Source organism: Morus notabilis, unplaced genomic scaffold (genome assembly GCF_000414095.1).
Source record: "Morus notabilis unplaced genomic scaffold, ASM41409v2 Scaffold75, whole genome shotgun sequence".
Lineage (NCBI taxonomy): Eukaryota > Viridiplantae > Streptophyta > Magnoliopsida > Rosales > Moraceae > Morus > Morus notabilis.
The window spans coordinates 104,582-122,365 of NW_010361425.1; the positions used below are offsets into that span (position 1 = coordinate 104,582).

Sequence of the window (17,784 nt, forward strand, 5' to 3'; positions counted from 1 at the left end):
CCCAGTTTCCAAAACAAAAACCCCCGATAAAAAAAACGGGGGTGAAAAAAGAAAAAAAAAAAAAAAAAAAAAAAAAAAAAGGTAATGATCTAACAAGAATATGGGTGATTATACAACTATAGGAACCCAATTATGAGATTCCTATATATATATATATATATTCAGACAATTCATACACCATAACGAATGTCACTGAATTTGCTCTTGATCCACTTGAAGCTGTTTCTAACACTTGATTTGACCTTACCTTCCGTGGTGAACACATTATAGGAGGCAATTCTCTTCTTCCTTTGGAGCTCCGGATCACTCGACGCCGCAAACCCGCTCCCCTTCTGGCATGGCCCGTTGAAATTATACGAATTGGACCGTTCCTGGAACCCGAATTCGCTGGAGTAAGCCGAGGAGTACTCCGGGAATGAGTTGCTATTCTCCATGACCAAAAAAACAAAAAAAAATGTTCTTATTTCAAAACCTAAACTTTAGTTAGGGAATGCATGCTTTGGCTTTAATTACGTGCTTCGTATATATATTGCTGGGGAGGAAAATGGACGGTGGTGATCGAGTGTTGGGGGGAAAAGTAGGTTTGAAATCATAATCATGATCATGTGTGGTGGCATCTCATGTGTGGTGTTGGGGGGGGTCTGCTTTTGGTTCGTGACAATGGGGAATCATTCGGGCCAGTGGTGGTGGGCCCAAGTGATGGGGTGAAAGTTGAGTTTACATGCACTGCTTTTGTGGGGCCGACTAGTGGAGTACATGTGGGGCCCAAGATGAGGATTGGTCCTTTTAAAAGATGAGACCATGTTTTTGGCAAGGGGAGGTGTGAAAGTGCAAGTAAAAAAGCATGCAATTTCAATGCATAAATCCAAATCATGGAAGGAAAAAACTAGAGACTTTGCGAGTCAGCCAACGCAAACTTTATGAAAAAGCAATAATAATATTAAGACTGATCTCCCACTTTGTGATAATCTTGATCTGACTTAGTGCTCTGTGGGCCCCTCTTGATGAATTATGAGACATTATCTCTAGTTAATATGCTTTATGTCACTCTTTAGAAGACTATAATGTATACAAACACAAATGTTTATGTATGCAAGAATAAATGGAATCTTTGTTGATATTGTTTTGCGACTGCTAATGCTATGGTTTATTCTTGTTTGTTGTCACTATAGTGTTGAACACATAGTATATATAGTCTTATCTTGTTGGAAGCTAATGCCTATATTCTTATCGAAAATAGTAGAAAATAGGCCAATATGAAAAGTTTAAGAAAGTATATAGGCCAATTTTTAATTATAGAAATTAATAGGTCATAACTGGTCAAGTTATGGTTCATAACCAGATAAATTATGGACAAACTTGTCAAGTTATGGTTCATAGTCAGACAAATTATGGATAAAAACCGTGAATTATGGGCAATAACTTGTCAAGTTATGGTCATAACCAGACAAGTTATTAACAAAAATAGTAATTTAACTTATTTATTAACTTATGTAAACTATTAGCCTACTAATTTTAATTCATCTCAAGTCCTGACCTATTTCCCACTTTCTCCCTATTCTTATCAGGGTCAATCCAAATGGGCCTAACATATTCTTAAGGTGTGAATTATGACGGTGAGATATGGGATAAAAGAGGGAAACACGAACAGCTTTTGAAGTAAATAATATATTTTTTTTATACATACATTTATTTATGCCGACTATTTATCAATAAATAATTTTTTATTATGTTCACTTAAACTCTGCTAGTAATTATGCTTTCATACTCAAGAGTCCGTTTCGTTCTCTGATTCAAATCATGATTCGTGATTCGCTACAGTATTTTTTCTCATAAAAAATACACGTAAATTGAAAATAATTCTAATCACATGATTTGAATCTATGAACCAAACGCCACCTTAATAACTCTGAAGTCGCTATATATATATATATATATTTTTACTGCCATTTTAAGATTTCCGACGCATTGACCGTGTCAATAACTGTTATGTTTTTGGTAGCACCTTAAATTTCTTTTATTTATTGATATATATCTCGAACAAATTCAGAACGTGCACGGGTATCCCACCAACATTTAGAAAAAGGAAAAAGAAAAATGGATTATTTCTATTGACATTATTCCTTCTCATAATTTTGAAAAATCTAATTAGCTCTTGAAAATTTGTCACAATAATGAAACCGGTCTGCTGGCAAACTGGACGACCTGAAAGGCTGCATTCAGGAATGAGAGGCGCATAGTACATCACAGAAACTGCCATTTTCGCAGGACTCGATCACGTTTTGTGGTTGGGGCAGTTTTGTGGTTTGGACAAGATCAATGGCATTTGCATCCAAATTAAGCACAAGAGATCAAACCGGTTTCTCCAAAGCGAGATGGCCCATCACGTGTTTTTCATCGTTGAGCCGCAGCTTCCAGGATTCCTGCTATCTTGTATTCAAATTTTAAAGCAGTCTGGATAAGTACACTTTTGGAGATATATATATATATATATTTCGTTTCGTTCTCTGATTCAAATCATGATTCGTGATTCGCTATAGTATTTTTTCTCATAAAAAATACACGTAAATTGAAAATAATTCTAATCACATGATTTGAATCTATGAACCAAACGCCACCTTAATAACTCTGAAGTCGCTATATATATATATATATATTTTTACTGCCATTTTAAGATTTCCGACGCATTGACCGTGTCAATAACTGTTATGTTTTTGGTAGCACCTTAAATTTCTTTTATTTATTGATATATATCTCGAACAAATTCAGAACGTGCACGGGTATCCCACCAACATTTAGAAAAAGGAAAAAGAAAAATGGATTATTTCTATTGACATTATTCCTTCTCATAATTTTGAAAAATCTAATTAGCTCTTGAAAATTTGTCACAATAATGAAACCGGTCTGCTGGCAAACTGGACGACCTGAAAGGCTGCATTCAGGAATGAGAGGCGCATAGTACATCACAGAAACTGCCATTTTCGCAGGACTCGATCACGTTTTGTGGTTGGGGCAGTTTTGTGGTTTGGACAAGATCAATGGCATTTGCATCCAAATTAAGCACAAGAGATCAAACCGGTTTCTCCAAAGCGAGATGGCCCATCACGTGTTTTTCATCGTTGAGCCGCAGCTTCCAGGATTCCTGCTATCTTGTATTCAAATTTTAATACATCATTATATTTTCATTAAAAATTCTTATAAATTTGTATTTTTTAGTGATATAATTATGATTTTCCATTGATAAGTAACAAAAATTACTTATCAATAATGCATATATATAGAAGTTCTTTTATAATTCTAATAAATTAATAATCTCGATTAAATAATATTTTTGGCCGGTCCCAACTTGGTCTCAAAAATATTAATTTATCTCGATCAAATAATATTTTGATTAATTAATAAAATTTCATGGTCTCAATGATATTAATTTATAGAGATTTAACTGTATTCAAAATGGGTTGGTTAAATTAAATAGTGATGAAGTGCTCTTTCTATGTAATTCTTATTTTTGAATTCCCTATTAACTAGTGATACATTTCATACTTTTTTTTTTTTTCCTGAAAGCACGCTTCTTACTTAGTACTAGCGATTAGCCAACTTTTAAAGGGGAAAAGAAAATGATTGCCAAAACTTTGCATGCCTAACTATCTTTCTTCTTTTTGCTAATGAGCCTAACTATCTATCTAGCCATTCAATTGAGCCATCATTCCTTTGCTTGAAAAATTCCTCTTGACAAATCACTCTTAGCTCCACCTTTTGTAGACCCCGTTAATTTCACCGATTCGAGTTTTACTACAGTACAAAAATTTTAAAAACAGTCACATCTAACTTTTTTACTACAGTAAAAAGCTCTCACATAAAATTACATCTCAAATCAAATTAAAAACTCAAATCAACGAACTAAACAGGTCTGTAAAGATTCTTCCTATTCACGACTGGCAAATAATGTTTAAGACAAGTAATTAAACCTTCTTTTCGTTTCATAAAAATGTCGTGTTTTATTTTGTGTTTCCAGAAATGCCATGTTCATTTCCGAGGTCATGTTAAAAATCTCTTTTAAGAATATTTTGGTCAAACTTCATATGCTAAGAGACCATTTTAGCCTCGAGGTTAACTAAATTAGTCAAAATTAAGATATTCGAAGGTATGTTAAAAAGAAGTTTTCGCACCCCAAGTTTGATTAAATTTTGTTAAAAAGAAGGATTTTATTATTTTAATATGAGATTAAAGATACGGGAGATGCTCGTGATAGTTCTGAAAACATAAAACATGATATCCCATTAAAACATAAAGGATGTGTAGTTGTCCCTCATCATTATATGATGGTATAGGAGTCAAATAGGATTTATTTCTATCAGGTGACGATGTGAATTTACAACAATTAATAAAAAGTTTTTTTTTTTTTCTTTCCTACCTCTTTAGTTACATAGCCCTTAACTTCACAGATTTTACACTTGCAATTTATTATATATATATATATATATATTAGCATATTCATTCTATGTCATCATGATATCAAATTAACAACTTTATTTTCAAATTTAGTGGACCGTTTAGTTCGTTGATTTGAGTTTTTAATTTAAATTTATATATGACTTTATGTGAGAGCTTTTTACTATAACAGTAAATTTATATATAACTGTTTCTGAGAACTTTTTACTGTAATAAAACTCGAATCGGTAAAATGAACGGAGCTTAAAATCATAATCATACGACTGCACAGGCCACAGTGGCAAGGAGATCTCGCTGTAGAGCTCGCATGAGGAGTGCAAGTTCGATCCTCGCAAGCACGCCACCGTGACCCAACATTAGGGGCCTGTTCTAGCAGAATCCCTGCTCCCTTTAGTGGTGCTTCGCTTTCCGTGACCTCTTTAGCGTTTTTTTTTTTTTTTAAAGATAATTTACTAGCACCATTAGCTCCATTTTTTGACCCCGTTAATTTCACCGATTTGAGTTTTACTACAGTATAAAAATTTTAAAAACAGTCATATCTAGCTTTTTTACTACATTAAAAAATTTTCACATAAAATCACATCTCAACTCAAATCAACGAACTAAACAGGTCCGTAAAGATTCTTCCTATTCACGACTGGTAAATAATCTTTAAGGTAAGTAATTAAACTTTCTTTTTGTTTCATAAAAATGTCGTGTTTTATTTTGTGTTTCTAAAAATGTCACGTTCATTTCCGAGGTCATATTAAAAATCTCTTTTAAGAATATTTTGGTCAAACTTCACATGCTAAAAGACCATTTTAGCCTGGAGGTTAACTGAATTAGTCAAAATTAAGATACTTGAAGGTATGTTAAAAAGACATTTTCACACCCTAAGTTTGATTAAATTTTGTTAAAAAGAAGGATTTTATTATTTTAATATGAGATTAAAGATACGGGAGATGCTCGTGATAGTTCTGAAAAAATAAAACATGATATCCCAATAAAACATAAAGGATGTGTAGTTGTCCCTCATCATTATATGATGGTATATGAGTCAAATAGGATTTATTTCTATCAGGTGACGATGTGAATTTACAACAATTAATAAAAAGATTTTTTTTTCTTTCCTACCTCTTTAGTTACATAGCCCTTAACTTCACAGATTTTGCACTTGCAATTTATTATATATATATATATATATTAGCATATTCATCATGATATCAAATTAACAACTTTATTTTCAAATTTAGTGGGCCCGTTTAGTTCGCTGATTCGAATTTTTAATTTGAATTGAGATGTGACTTTATGTGAGAGTTTTTTACTGTAACAGTAAATTTAGATATAACTGTTTCTGAGAGCTTTTTACATGTTCCCGCAAACCCAGCATTGGGTGACTCTGATGATTCATCTCTTCATTAATCATGGCTAACCATGGCCCAATACCCCTACCATTTCACTGTGTTCCTTGTAGACTTATTCTCCAACCTATAACCGACCATTTTGGCCCAAATCTAATCTACTTTATTTTTTTGGTGCCTTGGAAGATCTTTATTCAACCTAGGTCAAGTAGTTTGTTTGTACTGTAACAGTAAATTTAGATATAACTGTTTCTGAGAGCTTTTTACTGTAATAAAACTTGAATCGGTAAAATAAACGGAGCTTAAAATCATAATCATACGACTGCACAGGCCACAGTGACAAGGAGATCTCGCTGTAGAGCTCGCATGAGGAGTGCAAGTTCGATCCTCGCAAGCACGCCACCGTGATCCAACATTAGGGGCCTGTTCTAGCAGAATCCCTGCTCCCTTTAGTGGTGCTTCGCTTTCCGTGACCTCTTTAGCGTTTTTTTTTTTTTTTAAAGATAATTTACTAGCACCATATGCTACCATTGGTAGCACGGTAGACGACATCAATAAAACGGTAATCGTCGAACTTTTAGTAACATAACAGTATACTTACAATATCACGGTGGACTAGCGTTAGTATCTTGGTAAGTTAATATCGGTAGCGTGGCAGATTACTACCGAGACGAAGGTCGTTGGCAAGATACTGTTGGTATTTTGGTATGATACAATTAGATGTATTTTTGGTATCTAAATTTATTAGTGTGACGTTTTTTCATGGCCACAAATTAATCCATAGATCAGGAGTGTGTTATTTGTGTAAAAAGGATTCATAAATCATAAACTCCAAAAATACATTATGAGGAACATAATGGCCCTTATAACCGATCTAGTGGATCATGCAGTGGGCTTAGGTAACCATACTCGTTTTCATTGGATTTGTGTTTTTGGATATCTAAAAGAGATGGGCGTTAAGTCACTTTCCATGTTCCCACAAACCCAGCATTGGGTGACTCTGATGATTCATCTCTTCATTAATCATGGCTAACCATGGCCAATACCCCTACCATTTCACTGTGTTCCTTGTAGACTTATTCTCCAACCTATTCCCGACCATTTTGGCCCAAATCTAATCTACTTTATTTTTTTGGTGCCTTGGAAGATCTTTATTCAACCTAGGTCAAGTAGTTTGTTTGTTTTACCATGCACCCTTTACCTCTTAAAAACAAAAAAATGGTAATCTTCTTGTTGATCACCATAAAGAGTCATTGAAAATCCACAGACCCTTGAGCCAGTTAATCATCACAATCTTACTAATATGGTAATTGACGGATAAGCGGATTAATCCAAAATAAATTATGAGAACGTTTGGTTTATGTATTCAGAATCATGATTCATAATCATTCTCGTTTTACGTGTATTTTTTGTGAGAGAAAACGCTATAGAGAATCATGAATCATGATTCAGAATCATGGACGAATATAGGAAACAAACGTCAATCGAGATCGCGATGAACAAATATGAGTACTATTAAGCTGGTGTCTCAGCGATCAAACAGACAAGGAGCATAGTTTATGGTGCAACTCGTAATATTTTAACATTCAAAGGACAAAACAGGATATGGAACATAATTCGGGAACTAACAGCGAAATTTATTAGCGGCTAACTAGGAGGGGCCAACTATGAATGTTTAATGGATCATGTTCCTCGGTCCCCGTTTCTCAGCACAGTTTTGTAGAACAACCAACCACATAATGGCCCTTATAACCGATCTAGTGGATCATGCAGTGGGCTTAGGTAACCATACTCGTTTTCATTGGATTTGTGTTTTTGGATATCTAAAAGAGATGGGCGTTAAGTCACTTTCCATGTTCCCACAAACCCAGCATTGGGTGACTCTGATGATTCATCTCTTCATTAATCATGGCTAACCATGGCCAATACCCCTACCATTTCACTGTGTTCCTTGTAGACTTATTCTCCAACCTATTCCCGACCATTTTGGCCCAAATCTAATCTACTTTATTTTTTTGGTGCCTTGGAAGATCTTTATTCAACCTAGGTCAAGTAGTTTGTTTGTTTTACCATGCACCCTTTACCTCTTAAAAACAAAAAAATGGTAATCTTCTTGTTGATCACCATAAAGAGTCATTGAAAATCCACAGACCCTTGAGCCAGTTAATCATCACAATCTTACTAATATGGTAATTGACGGATAAGCGGATTAATCCAAAATAAATTATGAGAACGTTTGGTTTATGTATTCAGAACCATTCTCGTTTTACGTGTATTTTTTGTGAGAGAAAATACTATAGAGAATCATGAATCATGACTCAGAATAAGGGACGAATATAGGAAACAAACGTCAATCGAGATCGCGATGAACAAATATGAGTACTATTAAGCTGGTGTCTTAGCGATCAAACAGATAAGGAGCATAGTTTATGGTGCAACTTGTAATATTTTAACATTCAAAGGACAAAACAGGATATGGAACATAATTCGGGAACTAACAGCGAAATTTATTAGCGGCTAACTAGGAGGGGCCAACTATGAATGTTTAATGGATCATGTTCCTCGGTCCCCGTTTCTCAGCACAGTTTTGTAGAACAACCAACCAAACTGTTTTCAATAATTTCACCATTTGATCGAGTGATTGAGTTGAGTTCTTCACCATGCAAACCTTATCTTTCCAATCTAATCAAGTGGTACGTGCGTACTGCTTTACTTTTTTTAACTTTGTTTTCTTAGAGAAATGTTAGCTCCGGATCATATCACCAAGCTGTGAACATTTGTCCTTAGATGAATAGAAATTACTAATTGCATATGCCGTGTCCAATTTTAGGCCATTCAAACCTCATATGATAACTTGTTAAGCATCACATTATTAAGGTTTTTGTTTTCATCGAAAAGAATACACGATATACGTATTACTGAACATGGATATTTAAAATAATAATCATAATAATAATAGTAGCCGTGAAATGTATATTAATAAGTACAAGCAACAAACTATTAGGTCAGGACTATATATATAGGGAAAAAGGAAGCTTACACACAAGAAACAAATATATATAAATATATATACACATTATTTAATCAGTTTCACTTGTAGGATTCCAGCCCGTTAGCCTATTATATACTGAAGCAAAAATATGAAGCCATTCATGGCATTCATGGCATCCAAGGTTCTTCTTCTATTGGCATTAAGCTGCTTTTTCTGCTCATTTTCACAGCTTCTAGTTGAAGGTAATTATAATTATGTGATGTGAATGTGTAGCTAATTAAGGTTGAAATTGTGTTCATTAATTCTAATTAGTGTCACTCCGAGAAAACCCTTTTTTTTTCCCGGCCATCGTGTATGACGTCTTCTGATATCCAAAGATTGAGTCAAATATTATATGCATTATATTAATTTTCCCGAGTCAATAACTTGCGATATTGCAAAATTGTGTCACCTTTCGGATAGATCTCACTTATGTCACCAAAAATCTTTTTGCATTAAGTTGATCAAGTACTTCTTTCATTTTTTTCCCCCTTCACTTCAATTCTGTTAGGGAGACACTACATGTAAAACTGGTATAACACACTTTAAGAGTCCAACTTAACTTAAAAGATTAATCTGTTAAGTTTTAGATCATTTCATGTATATAAGGTCATTTCATGTATATAAGTAATTTCACATTTTAATCCACTTTTTATATGGGACAACACACACATATAATTTTCTCAACAATCTCCTCTTCATGTGTGTGTTTACTGAGCTCCTTTTCAAATCAAAGTTTCTAGTAGCATGCACATACAAGCATCACACTCCAAACGGGAGCCAACTCGAGCATGGGAAAGAGAGCTGAAACTATGCGAGTCCATCAAATGCTCTACCATACGCACCTGCAACTGCAGCCGAGTGTGATTGCTTGACCATGTACGAACCATCGTCTCTGATACTAATTTTTAGAGAGACACCACATGTGAAACTGACCCAACACACTTTAGGAGTCCAAATTAACTCATTCGACATTTTTATCAACTTTTCATGTGAGATAACACGTACAAACATTTTCCTCAACAAATTCATGTATTTTCTTAGTCCACCCTTGTATAGCCTTATCTTCTCTAGTATGATTAGTTCCTACGATTTTTGTGCAAATCAATAACTACAGAGATGTTATAATTTATATATTAATAATCTATAGCAGCTCGAAAAATCGAGACGGGTTCCCATCGGGTTGAAGGTGAGCGTGCTTATAAGATTCATGGCAATGAATTTACAGTCGAAGAGGACGATCATAGCTTTGAAGCTGTAGAAAAATTGATCGCAGAGGACTATACACCAGCACGAAAGAAAACTCCAATTCATAACTAGTCGTCACAACTCACAAGTATATAGTGATAATAATTATTTATGCTATCTTGTTGCGTACTGTATATATATATATATATATATATATATTAAAGTTATGTCTGCAACTACTCATGAGGTATTATTATCATCTTAATTAATTATTAGTATCCTACATATTTGGGGTTATTAAATGAATCGTGTGTAGGAGTTTTGTGAAAAGGATTAGCTATGAGGAGTGAGGGGTCTAGTGAGATATATTTGTATGTACATTTGTATAGCTAGGTTTTGGTTCTAGTAAACCAAATATGGTGAACAAAAAATGTGATGTAACGTTACCCCCTTCTAAAGGTTCTGTAATAGATCTACCCATAAGTTATATTTGTTTTTTGTTTATGTGTTATTATTTAAGAAAATATGTTAAAAGAAAAAGGTGTTATCTCTAACAAGGAAAAAAAAAGTGTTGTGAATATTTTCGGTCCCTTTGAGGAGAAAATGAGCGAGAGATATCCAAAATAGAATTATAGTTAAAAGAAAATGATAGAAAATAAGCTAATATGAAAAGCTTAACAAAGTATATAGGTCAATTTTTAGTTATAGAAACTAATAGGTCATAACTTGTCAAGTCATGGTTCATAACCAGATAAGTTATGGACAAACTTGTCAAGTTATGGTTCATAGTCAGACAAATTATGGACAATTATGGACAATATTTGTCAAGTTATGGTTCATAACTAGACAAGTTATGAACGAAAATAGTAATTTGGCCTATTTATTAACTTATGTAAACTATTGACTTATTAATTTTAATTCATCTCAAGTCTTAGTCTATTTTCCTCTTTCTTCCTATAGTTAATTAGATTTTCTTGTGCTTCAGTATCCATATATGGTTTGTTTTTCTTTCTTTGATAAAAGAAATTTTAAGACAAGTTGAGTTTTTTTTGGTATAAAGTAAGGGTGAAAACGGTGCGATTTGAAGCATTTTTCAATCCAAGTCGTGTTACGGTTTGAAAATCTCCAAACCAAACTAAAAATTATTGAATCTAACCGTTTAGCTTTTGAACAAGAACAAATTAGGTCTGGGGCATTTTGAAACTACAGTTTGAGATTCCTGAAGAACCTATCAAAATTTTAAATTATCGTATAATTAAAATCATAAAAATATTTGCAGATTTTCATCTATTAGATTTGTATTCAAAAATTAAAGTTCAAATAAAATCTAATCATATATATTTTCATGTTAGTAACTTTAAAATGGATACAATGGAATAACATAAAAATAAAGTAGAAGTTAACATAAAATGAACTTTAGAGCTGATACATCGTTGACCATTTGAATAAGATGAAATGAAGTGGATTTAAGAGCTAATACATCTTTGAACATTTGAGAAGTTAACAATATTATACTTTCTAGCATTGATCAAATTCTGAAAAACTAAAGATGTCAAAAAATATAAATTAATAAAATAGAAATTTTGAAGCGTTCTACTTCATTTTGTTATTGTTAGATATATTTAATTTATTATCTTATTTTTCAAGAGGTGAGTTATGTTATGTGTTCAGATACGCTAATGAGGCTGCCCACACTTTGGCTATTAAGATTCTTAATATAGATGATAAGTTAATTTAATTGAAAGAAATTTCAACACTCAGAATCTGTTATTATAACCAATGATTATTCTTATAATAATAATAATAATAATAATAGCACACTCTATTTTAAAAATATATATATAAATTAATAATTAAAAAATGAATTACCATTTGACATTAGTTTGGACCGTGGTTTCAAATCTTAAACTAAACCAATAATTCTTAATTTTAGCGTTTGAAATTTAAATTGTTTATGAGAAAAAAATACTATAAGAGAATCAAAATTGTAAGTTTAAACACATTAAACAAATGAGTCCTTAAGAGTTTGGATTGAAATCAAATCGATTAATTGATGGTGTGAGCGCTTTTTAAAATTACGGTTTTCATGATGCGGTTTGTTGTGATTTACAGGTTTATACACTTCCAAAACTCGTATAAAAAAAAAAAAAAAACATTAGCTTGTTTTAGGGTCAATTTGATTGGTCTCTTTCCGTAATATAAATCATAATAGGAAACCTTAAACAATACTCACATTATACAGGTACAAGGGCATTTATTTTCTTTAGTAAATAAAATATGGACTTGTGAACATGACCGTGATACATGTTAGTTTTTAGAAGAGAAAATAAATAAATAAATAAATAATGATACAGGGTATTTATTTTTTCTTTAGTAAATAAAATATGGACATGTGAACATGACCGTGATACGTGTTAGTTTTTAGAAGAGAAAATAAATAAATAAATAAATAATGATACAGGGTATTTGTTTATTTTTTAGTAAATAAAATATGGACTTGTGAACATGACCGTGATACATGTTAGTTTTTAGAAGAGAAAATAAATAAATAAATAAATAATGATACAGGGTATTTGTTTATTTTTTAGTAAATAAAATATGGACTTGTGAACATGACCGTGATACATGTTAGTTTTTAGAAGAGAAAATAAATAAATAAATAAATAATGATACAGGGTATTTGTTTATTTTTTAGTAAATAAAATATGGACTTGTGAACATGACCGTGATACATGTTAGTTTTTAGAAGAGAAAATAAATAAATAAATAAATAATGATACAGGGTATTTGTTTATTTTTTAGTAAATAAAATATGGACTTGTGAACATGACCGTGATACATGTTAGTTTTTAGAAGAGAAAATAAATAAATAAATAAATAATGATTCACGTTTGTCTTTTGAAGAGATGTTTTAGGAAAGTGGATGATTTCCAAATCCTCCTTTTCATACGCTAGAAGAATATGAAAAGGAGGAACAAATCATTTTGAGGTTAGTTAGGACTTTGTTCCGTGAGCTAACTGACCGACACTTGTTCACTTGGAAAACCGTGCATGGAAAAGGAAACTGCTCACAGTATAAATAGAAGCTTTTTTTTTTCATACAATGACCCGTTTAGTTCGTTGATTCGAATTTTTAATTTAAGTTAAAATATAATTTTATATGAGAGTTTTTTACTGTAATAAAAAAATTAGATGTGACTGTTTATGAGAGTTTTTTACTGTAGTAAAACTCGAATTCTAAACTCAAATCAGCGAAATGAACGATGTCTAAGAGATGCTCGGGGTATAACAAAAGAAATTTTTGTTTATTGTGCTTAACAGACGCTAACATGTGTGTTACATGATAAAAAACGTCAAAAAAATAAATGTTATTTTTAATTGGACCTTAATTTTAACGTTTTTTTTGTTGAATGAGTTAATTGTAAGGAAAAATTATAAGGATGAAATTGTTAAATTTAAAAAATTGAGGAGATGCCCGTACAAAAAAAAAAAAAAACCTAAAATGTGAGTTTTTAACATTTAGAAAATAAATTGAGAATGATCCTAAAATTTAGAGAGTACCGTTAAAACTAATCCTAACTAAAATAATAAAGAGGTAGTCACAGCTAGTAGGATGTTAGGAATGGGTTTTTAGTAAGCTTATTAGAGCATCATTTGTACATGAGTTTATTATAAATGAAATCACGCGGGAAATTAAATTGAAAAAAAAAAAAAAAAAACTACTTCAAATTTAGAGGATGATTTTCTAGTTTCAAAAGAAAAGGAAAGGATGAATTGCAAAAAGAAAAGTACAAAGTTTATTTACATAATTACCAAAAAAATATATTCAAGGACTAAAATGCCTGGGAGGGAGAGGCAGAGGACTACCAAAGGACTGGATATTCTGGTTGAGGGGACCAAAAGAAGGGGTAAAAGAAGCATGTGATAATGTTATTTTTTTTAATGTAAAATCATGTAATAATGCTATATTATTTGTTCGTTGAGATGGCAATATGATATTAAATTCATTATACAAGCGTTTATTTAAAACGTCGATCGATGTGCGTGTCTTCTGTGTTGGACTCTTCCGAATAGATATAGTACACAGAGTCGCCCAATAGTTGGCATGTTTTCTAGAAAATTATAATACATTCCGAAATTTTAGGGTGCATCAAGCAGCTTAATTTCACTCGTTAGAAGATACATAGTAGCCATTAAAAGAAAAGTAATATAAAATTAGAAAATTTACGAGGATGTCATTTTTTTTTCCACAAGTATAGATACCCACAGTCGGCAGGTCCTACCCTTAAAGGGACGTTTAGTATGCAGGAATCAGTAGGAATCATATTCATGAGAAAGTGATGGAGGGTAATATAATTCTTAAGAATAATACATTACTGTGTTTGGTTCCATACAACAATCTTTTTCAAATTTCCAAGAATATTACATTACTGTGTTTGGTTGTGTATGAGAATGTTGTGAATTAAAACATTGCACGCAAGCTAGCTAGTGATTTTCTATGTCGTGCTTATTTTGATCCCTCTTCTTACTCCACTCATGAACACAGAGATGAAGCTTCTTACTCATGGCCAGAAATCCACCCCTTGCACCGGATGTAAAATCCCTAGAATCTCCTTCAGCGTGTTCAGCCTGAGCTTATCATCCTCCTCTAGAACTTCAACCATGGATCGTTCGTGCTCGTTCAGAACCTTCTCGATCTCTCCGCTCATTTCTCCGATCCAGTCGATGCCTTTCGCGATGGCGGAGATCGGTTGATCCGCCATGTCCTCCTGTAGCCCCGCCAGCCTCGCCGTCAGCCTCTCCTCCTCCCGAATCGTCTGCCGCTGCAGCTCGTCCACCGCCCGCATCTACAGCGCCGAGAGGTCACCGATATCGCCTACGGTCTTGCCTCGGAGAATTTCGGAGAGCTTGGACTCGATGTCAGCGCCGTCGAGGGCGTAGACGAGGCGGATGAAGGCAGAGGGGCGGCAGCCGGCGATCCAGAAGAGGGAGTTCTCCCAAGGAGTGCACCAGGAGGGGGAGAAGAAGGACGCGACGTCGTTTTGGGAGAGGGAGGAGCGTTGGGAGATGTAGGACTCGAAGTGCTCGATTGCCTTCTGGGCAAGCTTGGTCAATTCGGCATTGTTTTGGGTGGGTGCAGACAGTGGCAACAGGGGGGGCGCTCCTCGGAAGCTCTCTCATGCTCGTTGTTCTCGGTGTGGTAAGCTGCACTGGGTGTGTGGGTAAGATTCCCATGATTTTGAGATTATTGGGAATTTGAATAACACCATATTAGGTGGTATTCAAATTACCTTAAAATGAGAGAAAGTGAATCCCATGGTAATCACTTTCCTGGGAATCTAAAAATTATAATTCTTGTACCAAACATGGTAATATTGCAGATTCTCATTCACCTCCTTAAGATTACTGCATACCAAACGCCCCCTAATATGATAGGTATAGAGAATGTTATATGAGAGTAGGATTGGGGAAAAATTTAGAGCTTGTTCAGTTGTATTTTTGAGTTATGGTGACTTGAGTGTAGATCTTGAATTGAATTTGAGTTATAACTTGAGTTGAAATTGTAACTTGAGTTTGTGTTTAGATGTGCACGTTTAAGTTATGGTTTGAATTGAGAATCTATTTGAGTTTGTGTTTGGGTGGGCCAAAATTTAAATTTGTATTTAGATAATATTTTAATAAAAACTCAATGGTGATGGAAAATTTTAATAGGGTATGTGGATAGAGTTTTATTCATCTCTTCGTCGTGAACGCATAGAAAAAAAATCATCTCAATCGGAATTAAAACGAAAAAGTTATGGTGTTTTTAAGAATAAAAAAAATATTGTTCATTAATTTGAGTTTGAGTTTAGGGGTTATTTTTTTGCAACGAAATTCAGAAAAAATTTGAACTCGAGTTACAACTTTATTTAAGTTCATATTCTTTTGTAAAATTTGAGTTTGAACTCGAATTTGGGGCTAAACTTGAGTTCAAGTTTCTCATTCAACTCGAGTTCATAAACTCGAACTCAAGTTAATGAACAGTGTTTTTCTATTCTTAAAAATGTCATAACTTTTTCATTTTTTTTATGCATTCACAATGAAAAGACAAATAAAACCCCACCATATACCCTATTAAAATTTTTCATCACCATTGAGTTTTTATTAAAATACTATCTAAATACAAATTTAAGTTTTGACCCACTTAAACACAAACTCAAAAAGATTCTCAATTCAAATCATAACTCAAATGTACACTTTCAAATACAAACTCAAGTTACAACTTCAACTTAGATTATAATTCAAACTCAACTCAATATCATCACTCAAGCCACCCTAACTCAAAAATGTAAAAGAACAACCCCTTAAGAACTTGAGTTGAATGAGGAACTTGAACTCATATTTTAACTCTAAACTCAAGTTAAAACTCGAGTTTAAACTCAAATTTTACGAAAGAACATGAACTTAAATAAAGTTGTAACTTGAGTTCAAACTTTTTTTGAGTTTTGATCTAAAAGAGCAAGTCCACTCCTAATTTGGAGGTGAGACGGGACGAGAAAAGCTCCCTCGTCTCTAATTCACTCCGATTCTCATATATATTTGAGTTTAAATTTCAGACTTTAGTTTGTTATTATTAAAATGTAGATTTGACATTTATATTTCAATTTATATTTATGATATATTAATGATTAGGTTGTTGAATTTTCTAATTTATTTAATTAAGTTTTCTTTGAGATTTGATAATGTTGTAAGAATTTTTGAAACTTAATAGGTAAATGAGTAGGACATAGATAATAGGAGTTTAGTTTGTAGCCATCGTATTAAATCTATGTACAATTTCACCATTAGATCAAATAAGAATCGCATAGGATAAAATAAAGTGTGATGATTTAATAGAATGTGATGAAGACAAGGCCTAACATAAATAGTGTTTTTTTTTTCTTCTAGAAATATTATGACATCGGTTAGTTCGTCATTCGAGTTTTTAATTCGATCTGAGATATTATTTCATGTTAAGCTTTTAACTGTAGTGAAAAAATTAGATGTGACTTTTTATAAGAGTTTTTAACTTTAACAAAACTAAAATTAAATACTCAAATCAATTAAATAAATAAAGCCATATGTTTAAAACGAAATTCCGCCGTTGGTGTACCTTTTCATACCATACTATACAAATCTCACGAAATACAAGTACAATAGTAACAATGGCTTATTAATATTGGACTTCCGGAAGGATTGAAAAGTTGGTAAGATCTATAAAATGAAGAGGAATAAATTAAAGTGCAACTAATAAATTTCTGGTAAATGATCTTGTCAAGTAACGAAATTTCTACATAAATTGATGTGAACGTCAACACTTGACGTCTTGAACGGTGATTAAGTAATTAGCGCGTAAAATTTGTTGAAGATTCTTTCTTTCGCAACAAAAAGGAAAAAAGACCCTTCAAAAAAAAAAACCAAAAAGGGAAAAACAAAATTAGATGATATTCTTCAACAGTTGAAATGAAAAAATAACGAATATAATTGGTTACTAATTTTCAAATAGCCACTGATAATTTTTTCCTCCTTTTAAATGCTCATTTCAAATGAAAAAAATAAATAACTATACGGGATTGCCATTTGTCTTCAACTTTTTTCTCCTTTCAAATGCTCATTTTAATGAACGGTACCACGAGCTTAGCGTATAATTCTTTAATTAATTATTTGATTCTGCGTTGGTTGTCAAAGAGAAAGTACAGAGAGAGAGAGATTAGGCATAAATTCCCTTAACGAAACCAACCAGAATGAGATGTG

General features: G+C 32.8%; 2 protein-coding genes across 2 annotated transcripts in view; both read right to left on the minus strand.

Annotated features, from left to right (window-relative positions):
* Nucleotides 1–61: 61 nt before the first annotated feature.
* Nucleotides 62–483, minus strand: LOC21406557. The gene has a single exon (XM_010099361.2). The coding sequence runs from the start codon at nt 432–434 to the stop codon at nt 171–173; it is 264 nt and encodes an 87-aa protein (XP_010097663.1). The 5' UTR covers nt 435–483; the 3' UTR covers nt 62–170.
* A 14,090-nt stretch (nt 484–14,573) lies between these two features.
* LOC21406559 (protein DELAY OF GERMINATION 1) overlaps nt 14,574–17,784 on the minus strand; it is a 4,841-nt gene continuing 1,630 nt past the window's right edge. The window contains exons 2-3 of the mRNA XM_024166508.1: nt 14,892–15,116; nt 14,574–14,858 (exon numbers count right to left, since the gene is read on the minus strand). Coding sequence (XP_024022276.1) covers nt 14,574–14,858; nt 14,892–15,116 — 510 coding nt within the window. The remainder of the gene's footprint in view (nt 14,859–14,891; nt 15,117–17,784) is intronic.